Source organism: Poecilia formosa, unplaced genomic scaffold (genome assembly GCF_000485575.1).
Source record: "Poecilia formosa unplaced genomic scaffold, Poecilia_formosa-5.1.2 Scaffold79, whole genome shotgun sequence".
Taxonomy (NCBI): Eukaryota; Metazoa; Chordata; class Actinopteri; order Cyprinodontiformes; family Poeciliidae; genus Poecilia; species Poecilia formosa.
Window position 1 is genome coordinate 712142 of NW_006800018.1, and position 20079 is coordinate 732220.

A 20079-nucleotide genomic window follows, 5' to 3' on the forward strand; every position below is an offset into this window, starting at 1 on the left:
GGAGGCATGAGAGAATCAGAGGGAGAAAAGCACTTTAAGTCAGATAACAAACCAGCCGTGTATGTTTTCGTGTGTACGAAGGAAAAACTAGCTTGATCTAACGAGTGAAGAAGCTGCACTGGAATCTGATCTGCATTTTTAAATAAAAGTCATTTTGAACAATTTTGTGTTTATATGCAGGTGAGTGAGGGTGAATATTCAGACAGGCAGGTGAGGTGTGTATACCAACACGCACAGGGGGGGAAGAGACTCCATGAAGCAGGCTGCAGGCCAGAGGATGGGGAGGCTGAGGCAGAGGAGTCACAGTCAAAGGCAGCAAATTAAGACATGCTCAAAATAAACCAGCAAACATTATAAACAACGCAGTGAAGCAGCGCCGAGCAAACAGTGCGACATTCAACACATAAGAGGGTGCTTTAGCACTTAATCTGCTTTAATCTGCAGTAAACTGTTCATTTAGGTACAGCAGAGTAGGAGGGTCAGACTAAGAGTCATAAAATTACCAGAAAAAAAGTTGTTTTAATGAGAGCAAAGCTTCAAGAACTGAGGTGACCAATTCGTCTGGTTCGAACTACTGCTGCTGGTAAAGATAAAGATTATGTCCTAACACGGCACTAAAGATGCTCAACATTCCTTATTTTAATCTTCAATTGATTTTTGTGCAGGAGTTACAGAATTACTACTTCATTCAAATATTACAACTTTATTGTCATATGACTTTTTTCTTGTATGATTACGACTTTATTCTGGTAATACGACTTCATTTTCATATTAAGTCAACTTTATTCTCCTATTTGACTTTTTCTCCTCGTAATATGACTTTTTTACTTGTGTTACAACTTTTTCTCATATAATCACCACTATTCTGGGAATGTTATGACTATTCTTGTGTCATAACTTTTCTGTCATTATTACAACTTTTTTCTTGCATTATTACATTTTTCTTGCTTTATTACAAAATTTTTCTTGTATTATTACAACATTTTTCTATTATTATGACATTTTTCTCATATTCTTACGGCTTTACTCTCATAATAAGCTTATTCATTATTATAATAATACTCTGTTGTATCTAGGACATAGGGTTATGACTCAGAAAATAAAAAGAACTGAAAAATTAAAGCAACTTTTAAGGTATGCAAATGATGCAACTGACCTGCGACTATTTTATGGCAAAAAGATGCAAAAATCAAAACAGGCCCTGAAACATTGAAAAGCAGGAAGTAGGCAAGCAGGAACCCAACTTGAGACAGAGGGGAGCTGTGGATGTGCAGGCCGACAGCTAAGAAGCAAAGCAGCAGTCTGGTTTAGTTAGAGTGGATGAGGTTAGTAAAACCAGATAATTTAACCTCTGATGAAATTCCTACATCCTCATTAGCTGTGGAACTTGGAGTGTTTTCATTTCCATTTCATCATTCCCTAACGTCTTAGAGGGTCTGTGGTGGTTTGGATTCAGTCACCCACCATAAAGCCCAGTGGATGGTTGTGACAGTGAGTCACAGTCATGGATTTGGAAGGAAGGAGGCAGATTTATAAAACACACTGCACTTTGATCATGAATGGATTTGGCATTTTGATGGCGCTCTCTTCCATTCTAGGACGATCTAATGCTAAACAGCTGCAGCTGATGGTGGGGTGGAGTGGGGGGTGGGAGGGTGCCAAGGACAGTGAGTCTGTTTGTTCCCGACACAACGATCTGCACGGATTTCCTACATCTGAGTCAGTCTGGTGCGATAAGACGGCTGTTTATGATCTATAATGTCGTCAACGGAGATTGATTATTACTAAGGAAACCTCAAGCCCACCCTGAAGCCCCCAGTCCAGAATGGATGCAGAGCGGCGGCAGTACCTGGTTTTGGCACAGAGTTGGTCATGGACTGTGGCACTTTATCGTTTATGAGCTCCACACACTCGCTGGGAAAGAAGCCGACCTGAAGGGAGGGAAGCGAACAGAGAGCTGGAGTTAGTTAGAGGACACGAGGACTGGAAACACGAGAACTCGTTTCATCTGCAGCTCATCTGTTTCAATCAGTCATCAGCCGTTACTTTGGTAATCTGCAGGTTTGTACGTTTAGCGTGCAGAGTGTTACACGGCTACGGTAAACATATAACATTATAATGATTCAGTGCAAAAGAAGATATACTGTTAGCAGTTGCTTCCCTTCAATCATCTGTCCTCATTCAGGTCTGAAGAGCAAAAAACTTCATTAGATCCAGATTTTAAAGACGTACATTTACATAAGAGATGATCAAAACAACAGAAATTTCAGCTTGACCAGCTCAAGAACATTTTGAATGCTGCTCCTAAGTATTGTTTTATTAATAGGGGCAGGGATTTATTGCATTGTTTATCATTTATCGTGATAAAACATCGTTTCATAAGAATTTTGATTCAACGGCGTCACAATGAATTCCAATTATTTAAAATCCATGATCCATGACGGCATCATGTCAATAAATGTGACAATATGATTAAATGCAGTTATTCTCTGGGCTGTTTTGTGATACAAATCACATTTTCTTTATGCGACTGGTGTCCTAAAGAAGAATATGACAAAAAAAGAGCAAAAAACAAAGAGAAGCAGAACAAAGAAATTGTTCTTATCGTCACTTAACATTTTCACAATAGATTTGTTAAACTGCAGGTGTGACTATCTAGTCAATAATGCAGCAGGTCATTGTTCATGTAAGTCATGCCTGAGTAACACCTGTTTCAGATCTGAACTGAAAGCTTGGTAATAATGCGTTGAGTGTCACAGGAGAGGCAGGTGCACCGGTAATCTCTGCAAAGCCTCACACAAGGGGGATTTGTTGCTTGCTTTGTTTTTTTAATCAAAAATGTACTTTGAAACGCAATACTTCTTTCTCGTCTCCTAAAATCCTCACGCTGTCATGCCTGAGGCTCAGACTGAAAGTGAAGGTGGATTCTTTTGATTTCTGCCATGTGGTGTGAGAGTACCTGAAAGCCATGCTTGCCCCTCCACCAGGTGGTGTCCTCTTTCGGGGGCATGTCAATCACAGAGACGATGTCCCCAACCTGCACAGAGCAACAGACAAGAAGAGGATCAACACTGTCGACATACAACCGTCTTTTCAGTTCCTATTAATGCTTGCTGTCATCTTTCCCCCTCTGCTCTCATGTCCCTTTGCAGGAACCTGAAGGATTCAGGAAGTAATTCTTCTTGAGATTCTGGAGGTCCACATGAACAGAACCTTCAGGATAAGTTGTGTGTTTAAATATTTAATCAATCTAATCAAACCAGCAGAACACTATTCGGTTTTTCCAGAGGGACAGAGAAACAAAGAGGAACCTGGATGTGAAGCTACGAGGTCAGATGTAGAACTGGTTTACTAATGATATAAGTTGACTAGTGCTATTTTTTTAATTACTTATTTGTTTATTTAATTCATTTACAGTTTGTAATGCATGTTACATACTGACAAACAAAAACGTTTGAATGAAAAAGAGTAGTTTGAAGAAAATAATTTTACCACTTCTGTCAAAAGTCAGTTCACTGCACCATAAACAACTAAACATCAACCAACCATCCATACAGATACACCTTTAAACACAAAACAGGAAATGCTTATCCTAATAATAAAGAAAAAAAAAGTGTTGGTTTACTAATGATTATGATCATCACCTCAAACGACAGCTCATCTGAGGCCTGAGCGATGTAGCGCTTAATGACGTGAGCTGCAGCGATGGCTGGCACGTTGATGGAGGACTCTTCATGAACCAGCAGATGATTCCCCTTATTATCCACCTGGTCAACATGCACACGCACACGCACACACACACACACACACACACACGCACGCACAATAAATATCATTAACAGCATCAATGCACAACTAATAGATCACTATAAAAAATGTCTCCATAGCTATTAGTTTGGACATATTTACAAAAGCAGCAATCATATTTAAGTTTTATTTCATCTTGTTAAATAAAGTCACTCCAGAGAAATGTAAAGTTTCCAGACTCAGACCATCGTAAGGTTCCACTTACGGAAAAAGGCTGCTTTGGTAAAATGTATTAAGTGCAAACTTTATAATTTCACCGTGTATAAAAATGAGGCATTTCAAAGTCAAACAAAAGTCATGGATAACGGTTTCATTTTTTTATGGGTTAAACAGTTATAGATTTTTTAAATATATTTCTATGGCCTGCCAAAATTAAAATGCATGCTCACTTTAACATTTACAGTTCACTAGATCATCAGGGATATCAACTTCTGGGCCAAATCCTAGCAGACAGTGACCCTGGTTTCCGTTTCTCCATCTACTTCTTAAAAGCTGATCCCAGCTTCTCAATGAAGGTTATGAGATCTGAGGAGTTTCCTGAACACTGCCCCACAATCACAGTCTTCTAATCTTTGAGACACTTCCTTCAGGCTGCAGCATACTTTGATCACCAACCTGTCCTTGAAATGGTGGAAAAAGTAGCTATTGAACAAAGTTTTGATCCCACTCAATTTTTCCTGGCAGAATTAAGTAGAACTACCTTGCAAGGAAACTGCACCATCTGGTTTTTTTTCTGTTGATAAAACAATTTTCCAGATCTCCAAAACAATCAGAAGGCAAATTTATTGGAATAACTAACTTCCTCTGGTGCTTTTTGCAGATTTGCAGCCTGTCTTTCCTGTTGTTCACAGACATAAAGGGCTCCTGGTGTTTCCTGGTTCATCCTGAAAGCTGATGCTTCTCATGATAAAAACTATTTTATGAAGTGGCACAGTCCATGTGATTTGAAAAAGACTTCCTCAGCTTCTCGTTGGCGAAGGACTGAGGCTTACATAAAAGCGACATACAGGTACACAGAATTTTCTCTTTGTGATGAATAAATAAGAGTCTAATCCCTGTTAGATTGACACCACACAAACCAAAGCTGAAAGGTTTTGGCCATGACTAGAATAACATTTCACAAACAAAATGAAGGTAAACCTTTAAGACAGAGCAGAGTTACCTCCATCCATGTGAGGGCGGGGCCACAGTTAATCTTGTTGTCAGCGATGGCCGAGAGTCGGGAGAGGTACGCCAACAACATCTGGGAAACCGTCTGGAGATGGAAGATAGCAGCCCATTAGTCCACCGTCCCCGTCACCTGGTAACTACGACTACTGTGTGATAAACACTTTAACTGAAATGGGTGAGCTGCTAGCTGAGAAGGTGCTTCCTCTCAATAAGAGACTACATCTGCAGCAAACTGTTGGCCCTACACGTCTCTAACCAGAAAAAACAACAACAAAAAAAAACGTCACAACATCCTGGAGAGATGTCTAACACTCATTGGAGGTTCAGCTGTTTTACATTCCCAGAGACAGTTGATGTAAAAGGCACATCAGGGAATCTGTGGACGAGTGCAGCTCCTCCCTGACCAGAGGCAGTTCCCAGCACTTTGTGAATAACAAACTTTTCTCAGGATTCAACACAATCAGGAACAGCTTCACTGGCTAAGACTGTGTGCAGAAACAAGGAATCTGACTTTGGGTTTAAAGCGCCAATAGCATGAAGGCAAAGTATAAAAACATAAATTAAGGAAATAATAAACTAAGAATAAAAGGAACAATATGTACTTGTGTTTGCAGGCATCTTTTGATAATAAGAAGGAGAAAGAAAACGATTAGCAGCTGACTACTCGAGGTGTGAGTGTGTGTTCATCAGAAACCGTCTCTGTGGCAACTGGGTTGTTTTTAGCTGTAAAGAAATAAAGTTTTTGAAGACACACATGAACGTGTGTTGTAAGAGAGGTTTTATATCATATTTATAATCTTCATTGTGAAGGTGAAGGCTCACCCACTGCTTGTCTCGGTTTTTAGAAAGCACTCAGTAATTCCTTAGTCATTTCAGTAATCTCCTCAGATTAGTTTGCTTCTAGTGAACCAATAAGGAAGAAGCATCTGTGCAATAAAATTTACAGCAATAAATAATGAAGACGTGACCAACATAAAGACAGGAAAAACAGGTGTTAATTTAGTCATTACAAAGATAAAAAAGCAACACTTTTCGATTAATTCAGAACATTAACAGCTATTTATATCTTTCTAGTATTTTTCTTTGAGCAGAAATACCTTTTTATCCATCCATCCATCCATTTTCTGAACACCCTTGTCCCTCAGTGGGGTCGGGAGGGGTGCTGGTGCCTATCTCCAGCTAACGTTCCGGGCGAGAGGCGGGGTACACCCTGGACAGGTCGCCAGTCTGTCGCAGGGCAATACCTTTTTATATTTCTGTTTTATATTATCTTAAATAGCACAAAGCAACTTTGGCAGTTTTTACAGCTGAATTAAATCTTAAAAGATAATTGTCAGCGAACGACGAAGCTTTAATCTGACTCAAAGTGGAGCTGAAATGCATGAAGAAAAATTAAGAACTGGTGAGAGTATGAAGGTATAAAAGAGTTGGAGTTGAACTTTCACCTCTTCATTTTAATTGGAGAAAGTGGGCTCTGACATAGAGTCACTCATTTCCTAACCTGAACACCCATCTTTTTTTTCCTACATCACAACACCGAACAGAAAGATGGATCAGACAAGCTCACCTCTGATTGGTCAGTCAGACTGTCCAATCGGGGCAGCTCAGGCAGCTGGGAGAAGCGCCGGTCGTAGATGCAGAGATGCAGATGTTTGTCCAGAACACGGAAATCCTCATAGCTGCGCTTCACAATCCAGCTCCGGCCCTTCAGGAACAGAACACACACGCACACACACGCACAGCGGTCAGATCCACTGGCTGCTTCCAGAGCTAACTGCTCATTCTTATACTAATGAAGACGATGACGCATGCCGTTACAAGACGCCAGGAAAAACACAGTCAAGGCAAAATCTGGCTTCAACAATATTTTGTGTTTCAGGATCTAAATAATCTGTTCACAATAACTAACTGTGACCTCTGGTCTCAAATTGTTGCACACTGTGTGTGCAGTGGCTGCTAACTCCAGCTGTGATTCTGCCCCAAACTCTTGACCTGACTTTGCAACCTAACATCAAGGTTGCAGTTGTAGTTACTGCTGGTGCACCTTTAGTCACTACACTTTTTCCTTCCAATTGATTTTCCACTAACATTCTTATAAAAAAAAAAACATTTTTAACTCAATCCTATGGAATATTTAGCTTTTACTGGAAAAAAAAGGGTTTTCATTGGCTATAACAATTATCTAAATAAACAGAAAGATTTTTTTAAAAAGACCCAGAGTTCCTACCTCCAATCCCCTGCATTCAGTTCAACCCATTTCTAGTCAAAAACAAAACCAGGATTTCAGAGATTTGTTCCGTTTGATCCTGTCAAAGAACTCCAAACCCCCATGGAGGCAAACTAGAGGTAGAAAATGTCCTCTGCTTTGATTTGCTAAAGAAGGATCTATTTGAGGTGATGCCAGAACTTGTGGGACGGGAGCTGCAGAATGCAGCTCAGCCGACTGATCCTGGTGCCGTTTTAAAAAATGCTGGCAGGGAGAGACGCCACAGGGAGGACTCTGTGGGCTTTTTGCTCCACTTTCAGACGGCGCTCCTGCTTACTCCTCCTTCTTTTGGGTTTGTGGCACTCGACTCGTCTTCCTCTATTGAGGGCTCAGAGTGCTCGACTCGAGGCCATGTTTATGCAGGAGGTTTTTTCCTCTTTTCCAAATAGAACCAGGGCAGATTTACAGGTTTTCCAACGGCTGCAAGGAGTTGAATAAATAAGGAAGGACCTATGATACCTGAACAGAATGTGATGACGATTAGTAGCTGAATAATGTGCAAAACACGGTCGATATTCTAATGTCAAAATCACACTAGCTATTTCTGTGTTTCCAATTAAGAAACGCAATTAAAATCACACGTGAATAAGTTTGTTCATTAGAAAACATAAGCCTCCAACTTCTTCTCGTCGCCGTCGTCTTCTTCTTCGTGGTTTGCACCAGCGGCAACCAAATAAGGTTGTTGATCATGTGACTTGTGTGATGCAGTTTTTTTAAAGCCAAACTGCATCACGGTTTGCCGATAAAATGTTTTCGGCAAAACTTTTTATCGAAAACCGAGAATTTATTCGAAATGTCAAATTGTGCAATCCAGTGGAAGCGCAGGTGGCGTCAGGTCTCTGCAGTCTTACCTGGCAGTAGATATGAACCAAGTACACCAGCTCTTTGGACTCGTAACCGTTCCGGGTCACTTCACACTGCTCATCTCCCAGGGTCAGCTGAAAGATCAGATAAGCACACAGGTAGGAAATGTTACACGTCTCCATCTGAACAATAAAGATTCGGATCACAAGAACTGGATTCATTTAGAGCCACACGATGTTCAACAGATCTGAGACTACAAACCTGGATTTAACCGATATGCAGAATGCAGTAAATGATCTTCTTACAGTGTTTGTGACGGTGTTTCAGTTTATCTGGTAAGAAGTACCTGCTGATCTCAGGATATGCCACTACAGGTTGAAGACTACACTGATCTTTAGACTCTACTTAAACGGTTTGGTCTCAGTTTGTCATCAGGTTTCTGATCTTTAAAAAGCCTGACCTGCCAATACCGATTTTCTTTTTGTCTGAAAAGTTGCTAAATATATAAACAAAGTCAGTAAGGTGGCAACAGTGGGGTGACTACTGCTAACCGTGCACGTTCAGATGTAACTGGGGTCATCTGTCGGTCAGCTCTTTCTGACTGCAGGTAAAAAGGGACAATAGCTGCGTTTCCATTACAAATGTGGGCAAAAACCTTTTCAATATTCTGCTCGCAGTTAAAACCAAAGCATGATAAGCTTGCTAAGTCATTAAAAACCATAGCAGCGATGGATGTAAACATTAAATATTTTAGTATTTCAGCCACACCAATCTACCCAAATTAAGAAAATCTCGGCTGATTTATTGGTACCATAAAACATAAAAATACCTGTCAGAAGTTTCCTGCTGGTAGAAATGGTTTAGTGGAGTCACATGACCAAATTATGGCCATTTTCTAGCGGATCCTACAAAATGGCTCCAAATCTTAAAACCAGCTGACATGGTGGTGACAGATCGCACTGCCCGATGGCTCCACTTTGTGCCCAAAAGAGTTGGGTAGGAAATTTCAAAATAATGTTTTAAACTATTCTAATTGGTAATGTGTGAGTGAAGGGCGAATTTCAGACAATTGTTCTAAACAAGAAAACTTTGAAGGGTAACTGTGAGGACAGTAGGAAGTCTGTGAGTTTGATCCCACTTAGCCGTCCTGCGTCCAGCAGTTTGTTGGCAGGACACTGAGCCTCATGTTGTCCACCAATCTGCTGGAGGATGCTCATCATTTTGCCTCTTTGCCCTTTCTAGTTTTAATTATTTTGTACTTTCACACCAGACAAAACATCCTGAAGCCATCTGGTGCAGGACGTTTTAGACCAACTCACAGCGCTCTGCAAAACCGATTGTTTAAATTGAGTAAATTGAGATGCAACTGTGTAGTCAAAAGGTGTCATTAAAAAAAATAAATACATTTACAATGAGTGTAAATAGGGCTTAAAACAAAGTTTTGAGAAAAAATACAGTTTAATAAAATGGTGATTTCTGTGACTAATTACAACTTTATTCATATATGAAAACTACAGGATGAAATAAACTAACACAAAGTACTTGAAGTACAGGGAGATGAAACGGATGAAAATGTTTGAAATCAAAGCACATATTGGTGAGGGGCTGCACTGACCCAGATCCTCTGCATGTCAGTGTGTTTGTGTGTGTGTGAGAACGGCTGCATGTAACTGGTAGTGTGAAAGCACTGAGTGGTCAGTAAGACTGGACAAGCTGCAGCTAAATGCAGTCCATTTACTATTAACGTTGTGTGAATCCGTGTTTGTGTGTGTTGGGGGTAGAAGCGGGAGGGGTTCCAAAGTGAGTGAAGGAAAAAGACATCTGTGTGTTTGTGCTCCCATCTGAGCAAACCTCAGACGCAGTTGTCTCTGGTAGATATACAGTGAATAGAGCCTTCACATGGCAACAATTGTCCTTTCTGTGGTCGTTTCTCTGCTTTCTGACACAACATAGCATGAGAGCGATGAGCCGATTATCTCGGTTTTACATCCATGAGTGAAAAGTCTTCCTGTTTTCAGAGAAAATAGTGAAGCAACAACAAAAATGGCCCAATAGCTGGAGGCATTTAAGAGGAGTAGACCACATCTTTCCTGAATTTTATCAAAATGAATGTTGGGTTTGAATGGAAATAAAGAGAAGAAGTCATTGCGATGTGGAGACGTTGCTATGGACCCAAATGGACCAATCCAAGGACAAACTTTGGACCAATCCAAGGACCAATCCAAGGACAAACTTTGGACCAATCCAAGGACAAACTATGGACCCAAATGGACCAATCCAAGGACAAACTTTTATTTTCTAGATACACAGAAAATAAAAGTAAAAAGCATAAGCAGAGAGGCTCCAGAATTATTTCACCTTTAACCCCTTTCAGAAAACGCTTCCACCATAAACATGAACTGCACATCGTATGAAGCTGACCTGCAGAGATCAATGAGGCTAGCGGCTAACAACGTAGCATTCCTCCACCAAGGGATCTTCCATAAGGTGTTTGTGGAAGACGCATGCAGTGTGTATTACACAGTGCTTGTGTCCATATCTCAATGCAGGCAGGCTGTCTGAATGGATTCAAGGTTTTAACTATGAGCAACAATGCTGTGGGTGATCTTCAGCAACAGATTCTGCTGATAAACATATTTCTCCAACCAGATGGAGAACTAGGGGGTCGATACGAGGCCCTGTTTCTGAGCTGCTCTCCTCCATTTGATTTGTGCCACATTACCACATCCCTCCTTTTGCAGTCCTGCATAACATTTTACAACTCAATGTTCAGGTTATTCACACAGAATCATAAGCAAGTGTAGATCACAGAGAAAAAGGATGATCTGAAACAGGCTTTTGTATTAAAAGATTAATAAAACCGTGTTTTATAGCGCCTCTGCTTTCACAAAGGGAACACCACAGTCCGTAAATAATGACTGCTTACAACAAAAAGACCTGGGGCTGTTCTTAAATCTTACATTAAAAAAAATCCAGGTTTGGCAGGTCAACGTTCTACAAAAACAAACCGTCAGAGATCATAAAACACCCACAAAAAATTGGTATTGGTGCATGTTTGGCTCATTCTTTATGAACCACCTATGGAAAAGCTTCATGCTGCCTCACAGACACAGCAGCCTGAACAGAGAAAGCTCAGAAGCATTTTGAACATCATCTCATTGATTTTTAGGTCAACTATGAATTATAGGATCATGAAAGAGATTTTGAAAGCAGAAACGTAAGGGGAAAAATAAATCAGAAGTGTGATTTTAATCATCCAAAATGCAAAATCTGACTTCTAATCTCTGGTTCATCAAAGTATTTACACAGAGAGAAACATGAACAACAAATCAACCATTTTGCCAACAGGCTCAATCTCTTTTTCCAATGGAGGCTGACAGGACTGTTTCCCACCAATAAATAAGTCAACCATCTATCCAACTCTGCAAATTACAGTAGATACCGCTGAACTCAAGGCAAACACTCATCCAACTCCAGGTCTTGTATTTTCATCTGCTGAAACAGCATTAAGAGAGATTTTTGTAAGGAAGCCTACAGAAATGTCCTGCTGCTTCGAAGCTCTTAATGACCTCCATTGTCCGTAATGGAAGACATTTGGGACCACCAGGATAATTCCTAAACTAAACTCAGCAAATACAAAAGAAAGGTCTTAATGAGGGAAGTGACCAAGAACCCAATAGTCATTCTGTTAGAGCTCCACAATTGCTCTGTGGAGTGACTTTACCAAAAGACAGCTGCAGGACTCTCAAATCATAAGGATTAAAATTCTCTGGTCTGATAAAACAAAGGCTGAACTCTCTGGCATTAATGCCAGGTGCCATGTTCAGAAGAAATCTGCCTCCAGCATCAATCAGGTGTATCTGAGGAAGCACAGGCACGCCAGATTTTAAAAAGGAAACCATTTATGACATGTCGGCATTTCATTCAGGCTGCTACTTGATTAGCAAGCTAACAGAGGATAAGGCCACAAAGCTGATGTTTTATCTTCTGACCTTTCAACATCAGTCTGTCTCAGAAAACTCTGGATTTGGAAATGTTCTGAGTCTTTTGGCAATCTTACAGTTAAAGTAAAAGGTCTTCAGTCTGTGTGGAGTCACTAAAGTTAACATGCCAACTGCTAGCATAAGATGCTAACCTTTCATCCTTGTTTCTCTCTACGTTACCAGAAACGGTAAACCTAATTTTTTTTTTATGCTTAATATAAATAATAATGTTAGGAAAAAAACATAATTTCAATGTTATTTATTTGTTAAAGGATCAGCTGAAAACCAGCAGGTTAAAAGTTTCCAAAAACTGGACATCAATACTGAGCAGCTTTAGTTACGGAATGCTAATATAATTAGCACAAGACAAACAGCAAACAAAATTAAAAAAAAAAGAAAATATGGTTTTCAAAAATAACTGTTTAGATACAATTAGAATAACCAATGACTAATTCTGAAACATTTAGAAAGGCTAATTGTTAGCTCAGCTCATCCGAGTTGGCCGCTGTGGACTCCTGTAGTTCAAGTTACACATCTGGAAACAGAATTACGAAGGACATAAATCACCACAAACCTCTTTGGATTTACAAAAACTTCACATCTTTGATGCTTTCTCAGGATATTCTCTGGTAACGTACAGAGAAAATACCTAGTACCCACCAATCTTTTCATCACTGTTTACATTTCTAGAAGAAATTGATAAGTATAGAAGAAATTTTAGCCAAGTTCATAAATAGTGATGAACAACTCAGACCGGTCAAAGTGTTAAGTCGTTTTAAAGCTACACACAGCTAAATATTTGTTTATTATTCTGTTGAGCAAAGATCTGCAGAATGCCACTATATTTCTCCACCTCACAGTTTTACAATTTTTTTTATCCACACAGATGAGAGAGGAAACTGAATTGCATCAGACTTGTGTAATAAGAAAAGAATTTGGATTTTTCTGGTGTGATCTTTAGTGAAAGAAAAAAAAAAAGCCAAGCAGTTTCTCCACTTTCTGCAGTAGGACGACAATCTGCACGAAGAACCAAAGAGCAAAGCCACAAACACAAACATCTGCCACACTTACTGCGGGTCGAGTCAGGTTGCACTCCTAGCGGGTGTTCGTTCCCTTCAAAGCTGACACTTTCACTCTCGGTTTGATCGCTCTGATCGCTCCAGCACCTGTCCCCAGCACCATTCCCACTGCGTCTTTCTCTACATCCGGGACGGACATGAAGGAGCCTCGTTTTCCCGCAGCAGGGTCTGGCTGTCAGCTCTGCGCCCTCTTTGCCGTTACACTCTCCTAGTGTGCGATTCAGAGACAACAATATCACCAGCAGCTGGGCGACCGGCGGTGGAGCGGTTTGCTGGATTCCTCAGTGGGGCACCTTTCATTTACTCCATTTTCCCCTCTTTTTCCATCCAACCATTGTGATACCCCATCCTCATTTTTATTTTTTCTTTAAATGTTCACCTTCTAGCTGGCGTCCTCTCTGACGGCTCGCACCCAGCACAAGTTTGACACCTAATCTGCTCAGCAGCAGTGAAGAAGAGGTTACACGTAATCAAGAAGGAAAAACAAAAAAGAAAGAAAGAAAAGATGTTTTCGTTTAGTTTTGTTCCCGGCTGACCTGACCGTCTGCTTTCTGTGTCCCTCTGCCACATGCAATTCACTCGCTTTTTCTCCCCCCCCCCCTCCGTCTTTGACATGCTGGCTAACCCCTCCCCCTTCTCCCTCTTCAACCCTTCTCCGGTTTGTGTGTTTGCAGGACAAAGAACGATGGAGGGAGAGAAAGAGAGAGACTCCAAAAGGAAGCAGAGGACATGAAGGGAGGGTGGTGCTTTCTGCTTTCTGTCCTTCCACATGTGCAGACCAGGGACTACCTTTTTGCGGCACATCCCTACATATTAATAACTGAGACTTTGCCTCAGTTTCAGCTGCCTTTGCAGACTCCAAGAGAGCAGGCTGCTGCAGAAAATAACCACGGCGACATACATCCTCTGAATATATGACCTGGGCAGCCCTTTGCTCCGGTCACAGTCCAACATCTCAACCAATTACAAACAAGATCACAAGGAGCAACTGCAGACCTGCAGCTGAACAATCAGCATCATGACATCAGAGCATGTAAAGTAAGCAAAGAACTGCTTGGATGTAATATGCAGTAGATTGGTGGATTGGAGCCTGCATCCTGAATCTCTGCAGTAACGGCACAAACACAGTGAGTCTGAAATGATCTCAATAACTGATTATTGAAATAATCGTCAACTGATTTAGTAATCAACTAATCACCAATGTGCCAATGCTTTTATCCAATTAATTGTCAGAATAATAGATAGCATAATTGGTTACTAAAACTATTTTTGCAGAGCTGATATGGATTTTTAATTGTTCATAAGATGCATGCATGTTTTGTCTGGTATGAAAGTACAAAACAACTCAAGCTACAACAGGCAGAAAGGCAAAATGATGAGCATTCGCCAGCAGATTGGTGGACAACTTGAAGTACTGGAGGCAGGAAGGAGAGCTGGGATCAAACTCACAGACTGTTCCTTTTCTTTCCTTTTCTTATTTAAAATAGGAACTGAATTGTTGGTCTATTTTCATCTGTTAATGTATAATGCAAAAGAGGCTTGAGTGGCCAATTATTTGTTTGATTAATCAACTTTCAGAGTAATTGATACAATAATCGATTACTTAAATGGATCGTTAGATATATCCTTAGAGTCCACTGACGGAAGATATGTTGGTTTGTTTGGGCAAAGCGATGCAAAGCGATACCCGTGTTCGTTGCTCTGTGGTATCAGTCAACATTAGTCGTAGTAAAACATGATAAAACTGAATGGCCCAAATTTTCATATTCTTGCATCCCAACTCTAGATGTAACATTTCGCCTCAGAGCTACGTTACTAAAGAACCAATGTAGAGCTCAAAGTAACAGGCAAATAAAATAGCTGTAACATGGGATGCATGGAAAGCCATTCCCACAAATTCTGAGGCCATCATAACTTTACATATTCAGCGAGCGTGTTGAGTCATACGGCGGAGGCATCAACAATTTATTTATAATCGCATCTTAACCTTCTGAGTCACAATCGAATCAACACAACAAGAGCCTACAGATTCCCACCGCTAGTTTCCTATTTACTTAGAAAAATCCAAGACAGCAGATCATTTGTTTATGAGTTAAAACTGTCAGAGGCTGCTCTTCTCCATCACCATAACTGTGTGCTAATATGGATACATACACTGTTTGAGATCCTAAGTCTTGAAGAACACTCTCTGCCATTCACTCTGCAGCTGGCGACTTAAAAGGCAACAGGAAAATGAGAAACAATGAGACAATTTTTAGAAAAAAACCCCCAAAAGTTTATTATTCAACTAATCAAGATAAACATTGATAGATTAGGCTACCTAATACATTTTAAGTTCAATACAGAACATATGCTAAGTTTTCATGACAAATGTGTGCAAAGATTTGATATCCCACTACTGTAAAAAAAAACAAAAAAACAAAAAAAACAATGTCACAATGGCGATGTTTCCATCAAATAATGGGTGTGATTATGATTAAAATCACACATGAATATCTTTGTTCAAGTCAATAAAACATACATCCTCCAACAACCTCCCGACACCCTCTTCATCTTCTCCACCTGTAGTAACATCTGGTTGTTGATCACATAACTCAAGTGTTTCCATTGGAGTTTAGCAGAGACTTAGGTTAATTTAGCTGCTGATTAATGACTTTTTGGAAGAAACAAGAAAAACTAAACTGAGCTTTTATCTAGTTCATATTTCCCAATAAACAGTTTCAGGTAAACCATCTTTAATTATATGTCTTTTCCTTTTGATTCCTGGTGCCATTAACTGTACCTTCATAAAACATTTTGTAAAATCTTAGTCAAAAGCAGAACAGTGAGGTGAGCTCTATTGACCTTGTTTAAAATGAATGGCACAGCATTGGTCTCGGTACGATAATCTGTGGTCCGATGTATTCAGGAGAACCTTTCCACTGCCAGCTGGACTCTCATGGGGCAGGCGGGTTTCAACTCAACCGCCTAACATGGCATCGTACTAAAGCAAGGATAAAGTGACTCACTAGTATGTCTCATGCTTGTTTCAAGCAGCGATGGTTTAATAAATAAACTGTATTGTGTAGCTCCACCCTGATCATACCATACCGCTCACCAACTTGTCTCCACGGCAGCAGCTCAAGAGGCTTTACACTTCTGCCTCAATCCTGACATTACTTTCACTGTATGCTCATCCATCCATGCACAGCGGGTTGCCTAAATGCTAAGAAAACTGTTCATCTCCCCCAGAAGAATTTTAAAAGATCCATACATTATTCCTGAAATTTATTTTTAATTTACACCAGCATTTCAGAGTCTAAACTTCAGTCTCTGAAGCCCCAAAATGTCCCCCTGCAACCCGCCGTGTGCAGTGGAAAACGGGCGCAGTGACAGCACTCGCTGCCGGGCCAACCCAAGCTGTGCGTTACCATTAGCTGAGATTTCGCTCACCCCAGCTGCCCCGGCAGAGCTTTGAATCTCACCACTATAACGTCTGCTTATGAAAATCAAATGATAATCCAGTGATGACCCAGTTTATTCAGCCCACTGCTGTGCAACACCAAAGACAGGTTGGACAGGACGCCCTCTGATGATGTCCAGGAAACCTAACATAGTGCACCCAAGCTGCTAATGGGGAGAAAATAAACGGTCTTAACTGAAGACAAGACTGCACATTTAAAACTAAATCTAATTGTCTAAACTTTTACTAGAAAAAAATACTCAAATGTTTGTACCAATTTGGAATTTACTTGCCAAGAATCCTTTAAGAGTACAGTGCAGGTTGGGATTTGTAATGCATTTTGTCTTGGCAAAAGGTTCCTACGCAGTCCGGAAAATTACGGAGTTTGATTCAAGACTGGTTAGAAATACTGGCAGCTTTTTGGAGATCTCAGCTAAGGAGAGGTTCTACCTCGTCTCAAATAGATTCACAGGGAGATGGATTTTCAGAGTTTATAACACTCGGCTTTTAGCATTTAAAATGCTAAAAGCCGAGTAAAGTCTCAAATCCTCTCCGTTTTAAAACAGTTAAGCCTACAGCAACTCCTCACACACAAAAAATATGACGTCACCTCTCCTTTTGGCAGGAAGGCTAGAAAAAACAATTAAGGGCTTTTTATATCAGCTGCTCTGCATTCACAGCTTTCTGAGAATAACAGACAATTACCAGAGTGTCTGACAGCCACTGCAAGTAAATCTTACTGGACACAGACACACAGCAGACAGCTGGACCAGCAGCTAGCACAGCTTGTCAAATTGCTCAGGCTAGTAAGCATAACCTCCGATGACAGTGGATAAACTGCTTTCCTGCAACAGTAAGATGCTGCTCCACCATTGGCACATTTAGCAGCAAGTACACAAGAATGATTGGGAGCGGTAAGACCCTCCTCCTGGCTCTGATTGGTTGATTTCGGTCAGGATGACTCAGCAGCAGTGCATTTCTTTAGACAATAGTAAAAGTTCAGAGACAAAATCAATCTTATCACAGACCATCTGTCTTATAGCAAACTGTTACGACATGCTGAGAGTTTTAATAAATAAGTGAAACATATTTTTTTATAAAAGTTACAAATGTCAGCTGTAAGTAACTTACATTTCAGCATTAAACGTTTCTCAACCCAAAGAGTTCTTCAACTCTTTGGGTTGAAGAACTCAATTAGAAAAGATTTACTGTGAAAAATGACTCATGAACACACCATGGGGTTGGAGTCTAAAGCCGTGTGGATAGCAGTTTGCAGTTCGGAGAACAATGGCGGCAGTTTGTCAGATTGCAGAAGAGCAGAGCAGGCGGAGGTAGAATCGGGCCGCCTGCAGGCCTCTGCTGCAGTGAATGGGAGCTGCAGAAGGAAGTGTGAAGAGGCTATATCTAAAATCATTACTTAAGCTATAAAAATGGATTGGGTATAGGGCTCAGGAGTGCAATGGAATCTAAACAGAGCGAGGTTGCTGAAAGCAGGGTGAGATCATAGCTTGGAGCAGAGACACCAAATAAATCTGATTACTGAGGTGTGCATGCACAGCTCTGCGTAAGGATAGCTGGAGCACCATCCAACACAGATTAACCTTTGTTGCAAAGGGAACTAAATGGGGCTGAAATGGATTTCCACCAAAGTGCAAAGAGTATACAGTCGATATGTGCATCCTGCTAATTCAGGCCATTCTGCACACTGGTGGTAACCGTCCATTATTATCCTGTTGTGTCAGATAAAGCACAATGAAAAAAACAAAAACAAAAAAAAAACTTAAAAAGTAATTTTCTTGACCCACAAATCATGTTGATGAGTCAGGTAAAGCAGAGTAGCGGTCTTCCAGATGACTTATCGGCCCCCTGAAGTGCAATTCCTCCAAGCAGCCGGCTCAGCAGTTAAAACATTCCAACATTTAAGCACGTTTCCCACCGGAGCCGGTGGTAATAAATCAGTCTACTCAGACGCTACAAGAAGACAGAGCAAACGGAACGGTGTGAGCAGGTCATGCTTATTGATGACTGACTAAACCCCGTCATGGAATAAACTCCTAAAACTCAGGAGCGCAGGTTTGCGTGGAACAGATAACGTCATAAACTGAAAAACATCAACGCTGGGCCCGTTTTCATAGACCATAACAGTGCCTAATGAGTGCTGGGTTTTGTGCCGCTTTGTCCGCAGTGGAGCTTTAAGAAGCTTTCAACAATGACCACGAGGCACAAAGACCGAGCTCTGGCCAAGCTTTTGTTTTCCCACACCGAGAGCAGAATGACTAATAGTTACATCACTCCCAGGCCTCTGGATGGACATGTGACATGGGGTTCGACATGACAGAACGAGGCTCTCGCCTTCTCAAGAGACAAAATCTCATCAATAACTCCAGATATTAATATCTAGAGTTACAAAAACAGATTCTCTTCATCGACTCTTGTCTTTTTTCTGAAGGCTGAAAGCTGTTTGCTATGAAAAGGTATTAAAAATAATGAATAGCGTCCGACTAGGGGAGGCTCTTGCACAAATGCAGATGATGGCTGAAGATGTATAAAACGGACTTCATGTTACAAATCAGAAGGTAGAAGACATGTTAGCTGTACACTAAAAGGAGAGTTGGGGGGTTGTGGGTGCCAATCTTCATTACATGGATGGCTGCTTCCATACACGCAACCTGCTGCTCTGGCTGGCCGACCCGTTCTGACTGCTGCACTGCGGTCAACATGAGGGGAAAGTCCATCACAGTTGTTAACTCCGTCATGATTATCGTTTCCTATCGGATCGAATTCCAACCCCTTTGTTCTCGCACATTAAAGATTTAATATCCCAGCCAATTATTTTCTTGGAGTCACATCAGGATGTTCAAAAGTGTCAAAATATCTCCCTCTGATGACGCAGGGGTCTTTATTTACAGCTTTGTTCATTTTTTTAGAGAGTCAGGCACTGGCAGTACAGTGTCCCTCTTAAGATCGGCTGTGAAACATTAAATAATACAAAGGTAATGAATAAAGATACCATAAATAGTTGTATATTTTTCGGCAGACCCGTTCCAAGTCATTTACTCGTGATCTGACAGTTGATTGGATATCAGTAAGTGATAGCCAATTTCCCTTGATAAGCTAGTCAGATAAGTCCCTGTTCAATAAATCCGTCAGACTCGGTAAACACATCGACTCAACAAAGTCCATAAATAATGATTTAAAAATAGGTACATAGGCATGAATGCATAAATGGGGAAAGTTTTTTATCTGCTTTATTTTCTATTGAATTTAAACAGGATTTAGCTCCATAAAGGAACATACCCTATCCTTTTGTTGCAGTTAACTTCATTAATGGAGTTAAAAGAAATTTTAAGCAAATTTGTCGGTATATATTGTAGCTCTTAAGAGAATTGGAATTGGCTGGTCAGACCTGGAAAAAAAATCAGGAGTCAGAAAAAGACTGATGGGTTGGACTTTAATGATCAGAACTGATTTCATTTCAGAAAATGTGAACGTACAGTATTTCATGTTTCTTATAAAAATGAGGATGCA

At 40.6% G+C, this 20079-nt stretch overlaps 1 protein-coding gene across 3 annotated transcripts in view; it reads right to left on the bottom strand.

The window, feature by feature from the left end:
• arhgap32b (Rho GTPase activating protein 32b) overlaps positions 1 to 20079 on the bottom strand; it is a 48703-nt gene that overhangs the window by 24143 nt on the left and 4481 nt on the right. For 2 of the 3 annotated variants that reach the window (XM_007556464.2, XM_007556463.2), the window contains exons 3-8: positions 8095 to 8181; positions 6545 to 6682; positions 4970 to 5062; positions 3645 to 3767; positions 2960 to 3037; positions 1850 to 1931 (exon numbers count right to left, since the gene is read on the bottom strand). In XM_007556464.2, the coding sequence (XP_007556526.1) occupies positions 1850 to 1931; positions 2960 to 3037; positions 3645 to 3767; positions 4970 to 5062; positions 6545 to 6682; positions 8095 to 8181 (601 nt within the window). Of the gene's footprint in view, positions 1 to 235; positions 287 to 1849; positions 1932 to 2959; positions 3038 to 3644; positions 3768 to 4969; positions 5063 to 6544; positions 6683 to 8094; positions 8182 to 20079 lie in introns of all 3 variants that reach the window. The other variant, XM_007556462.2, reaches the window with a different exon arrangement.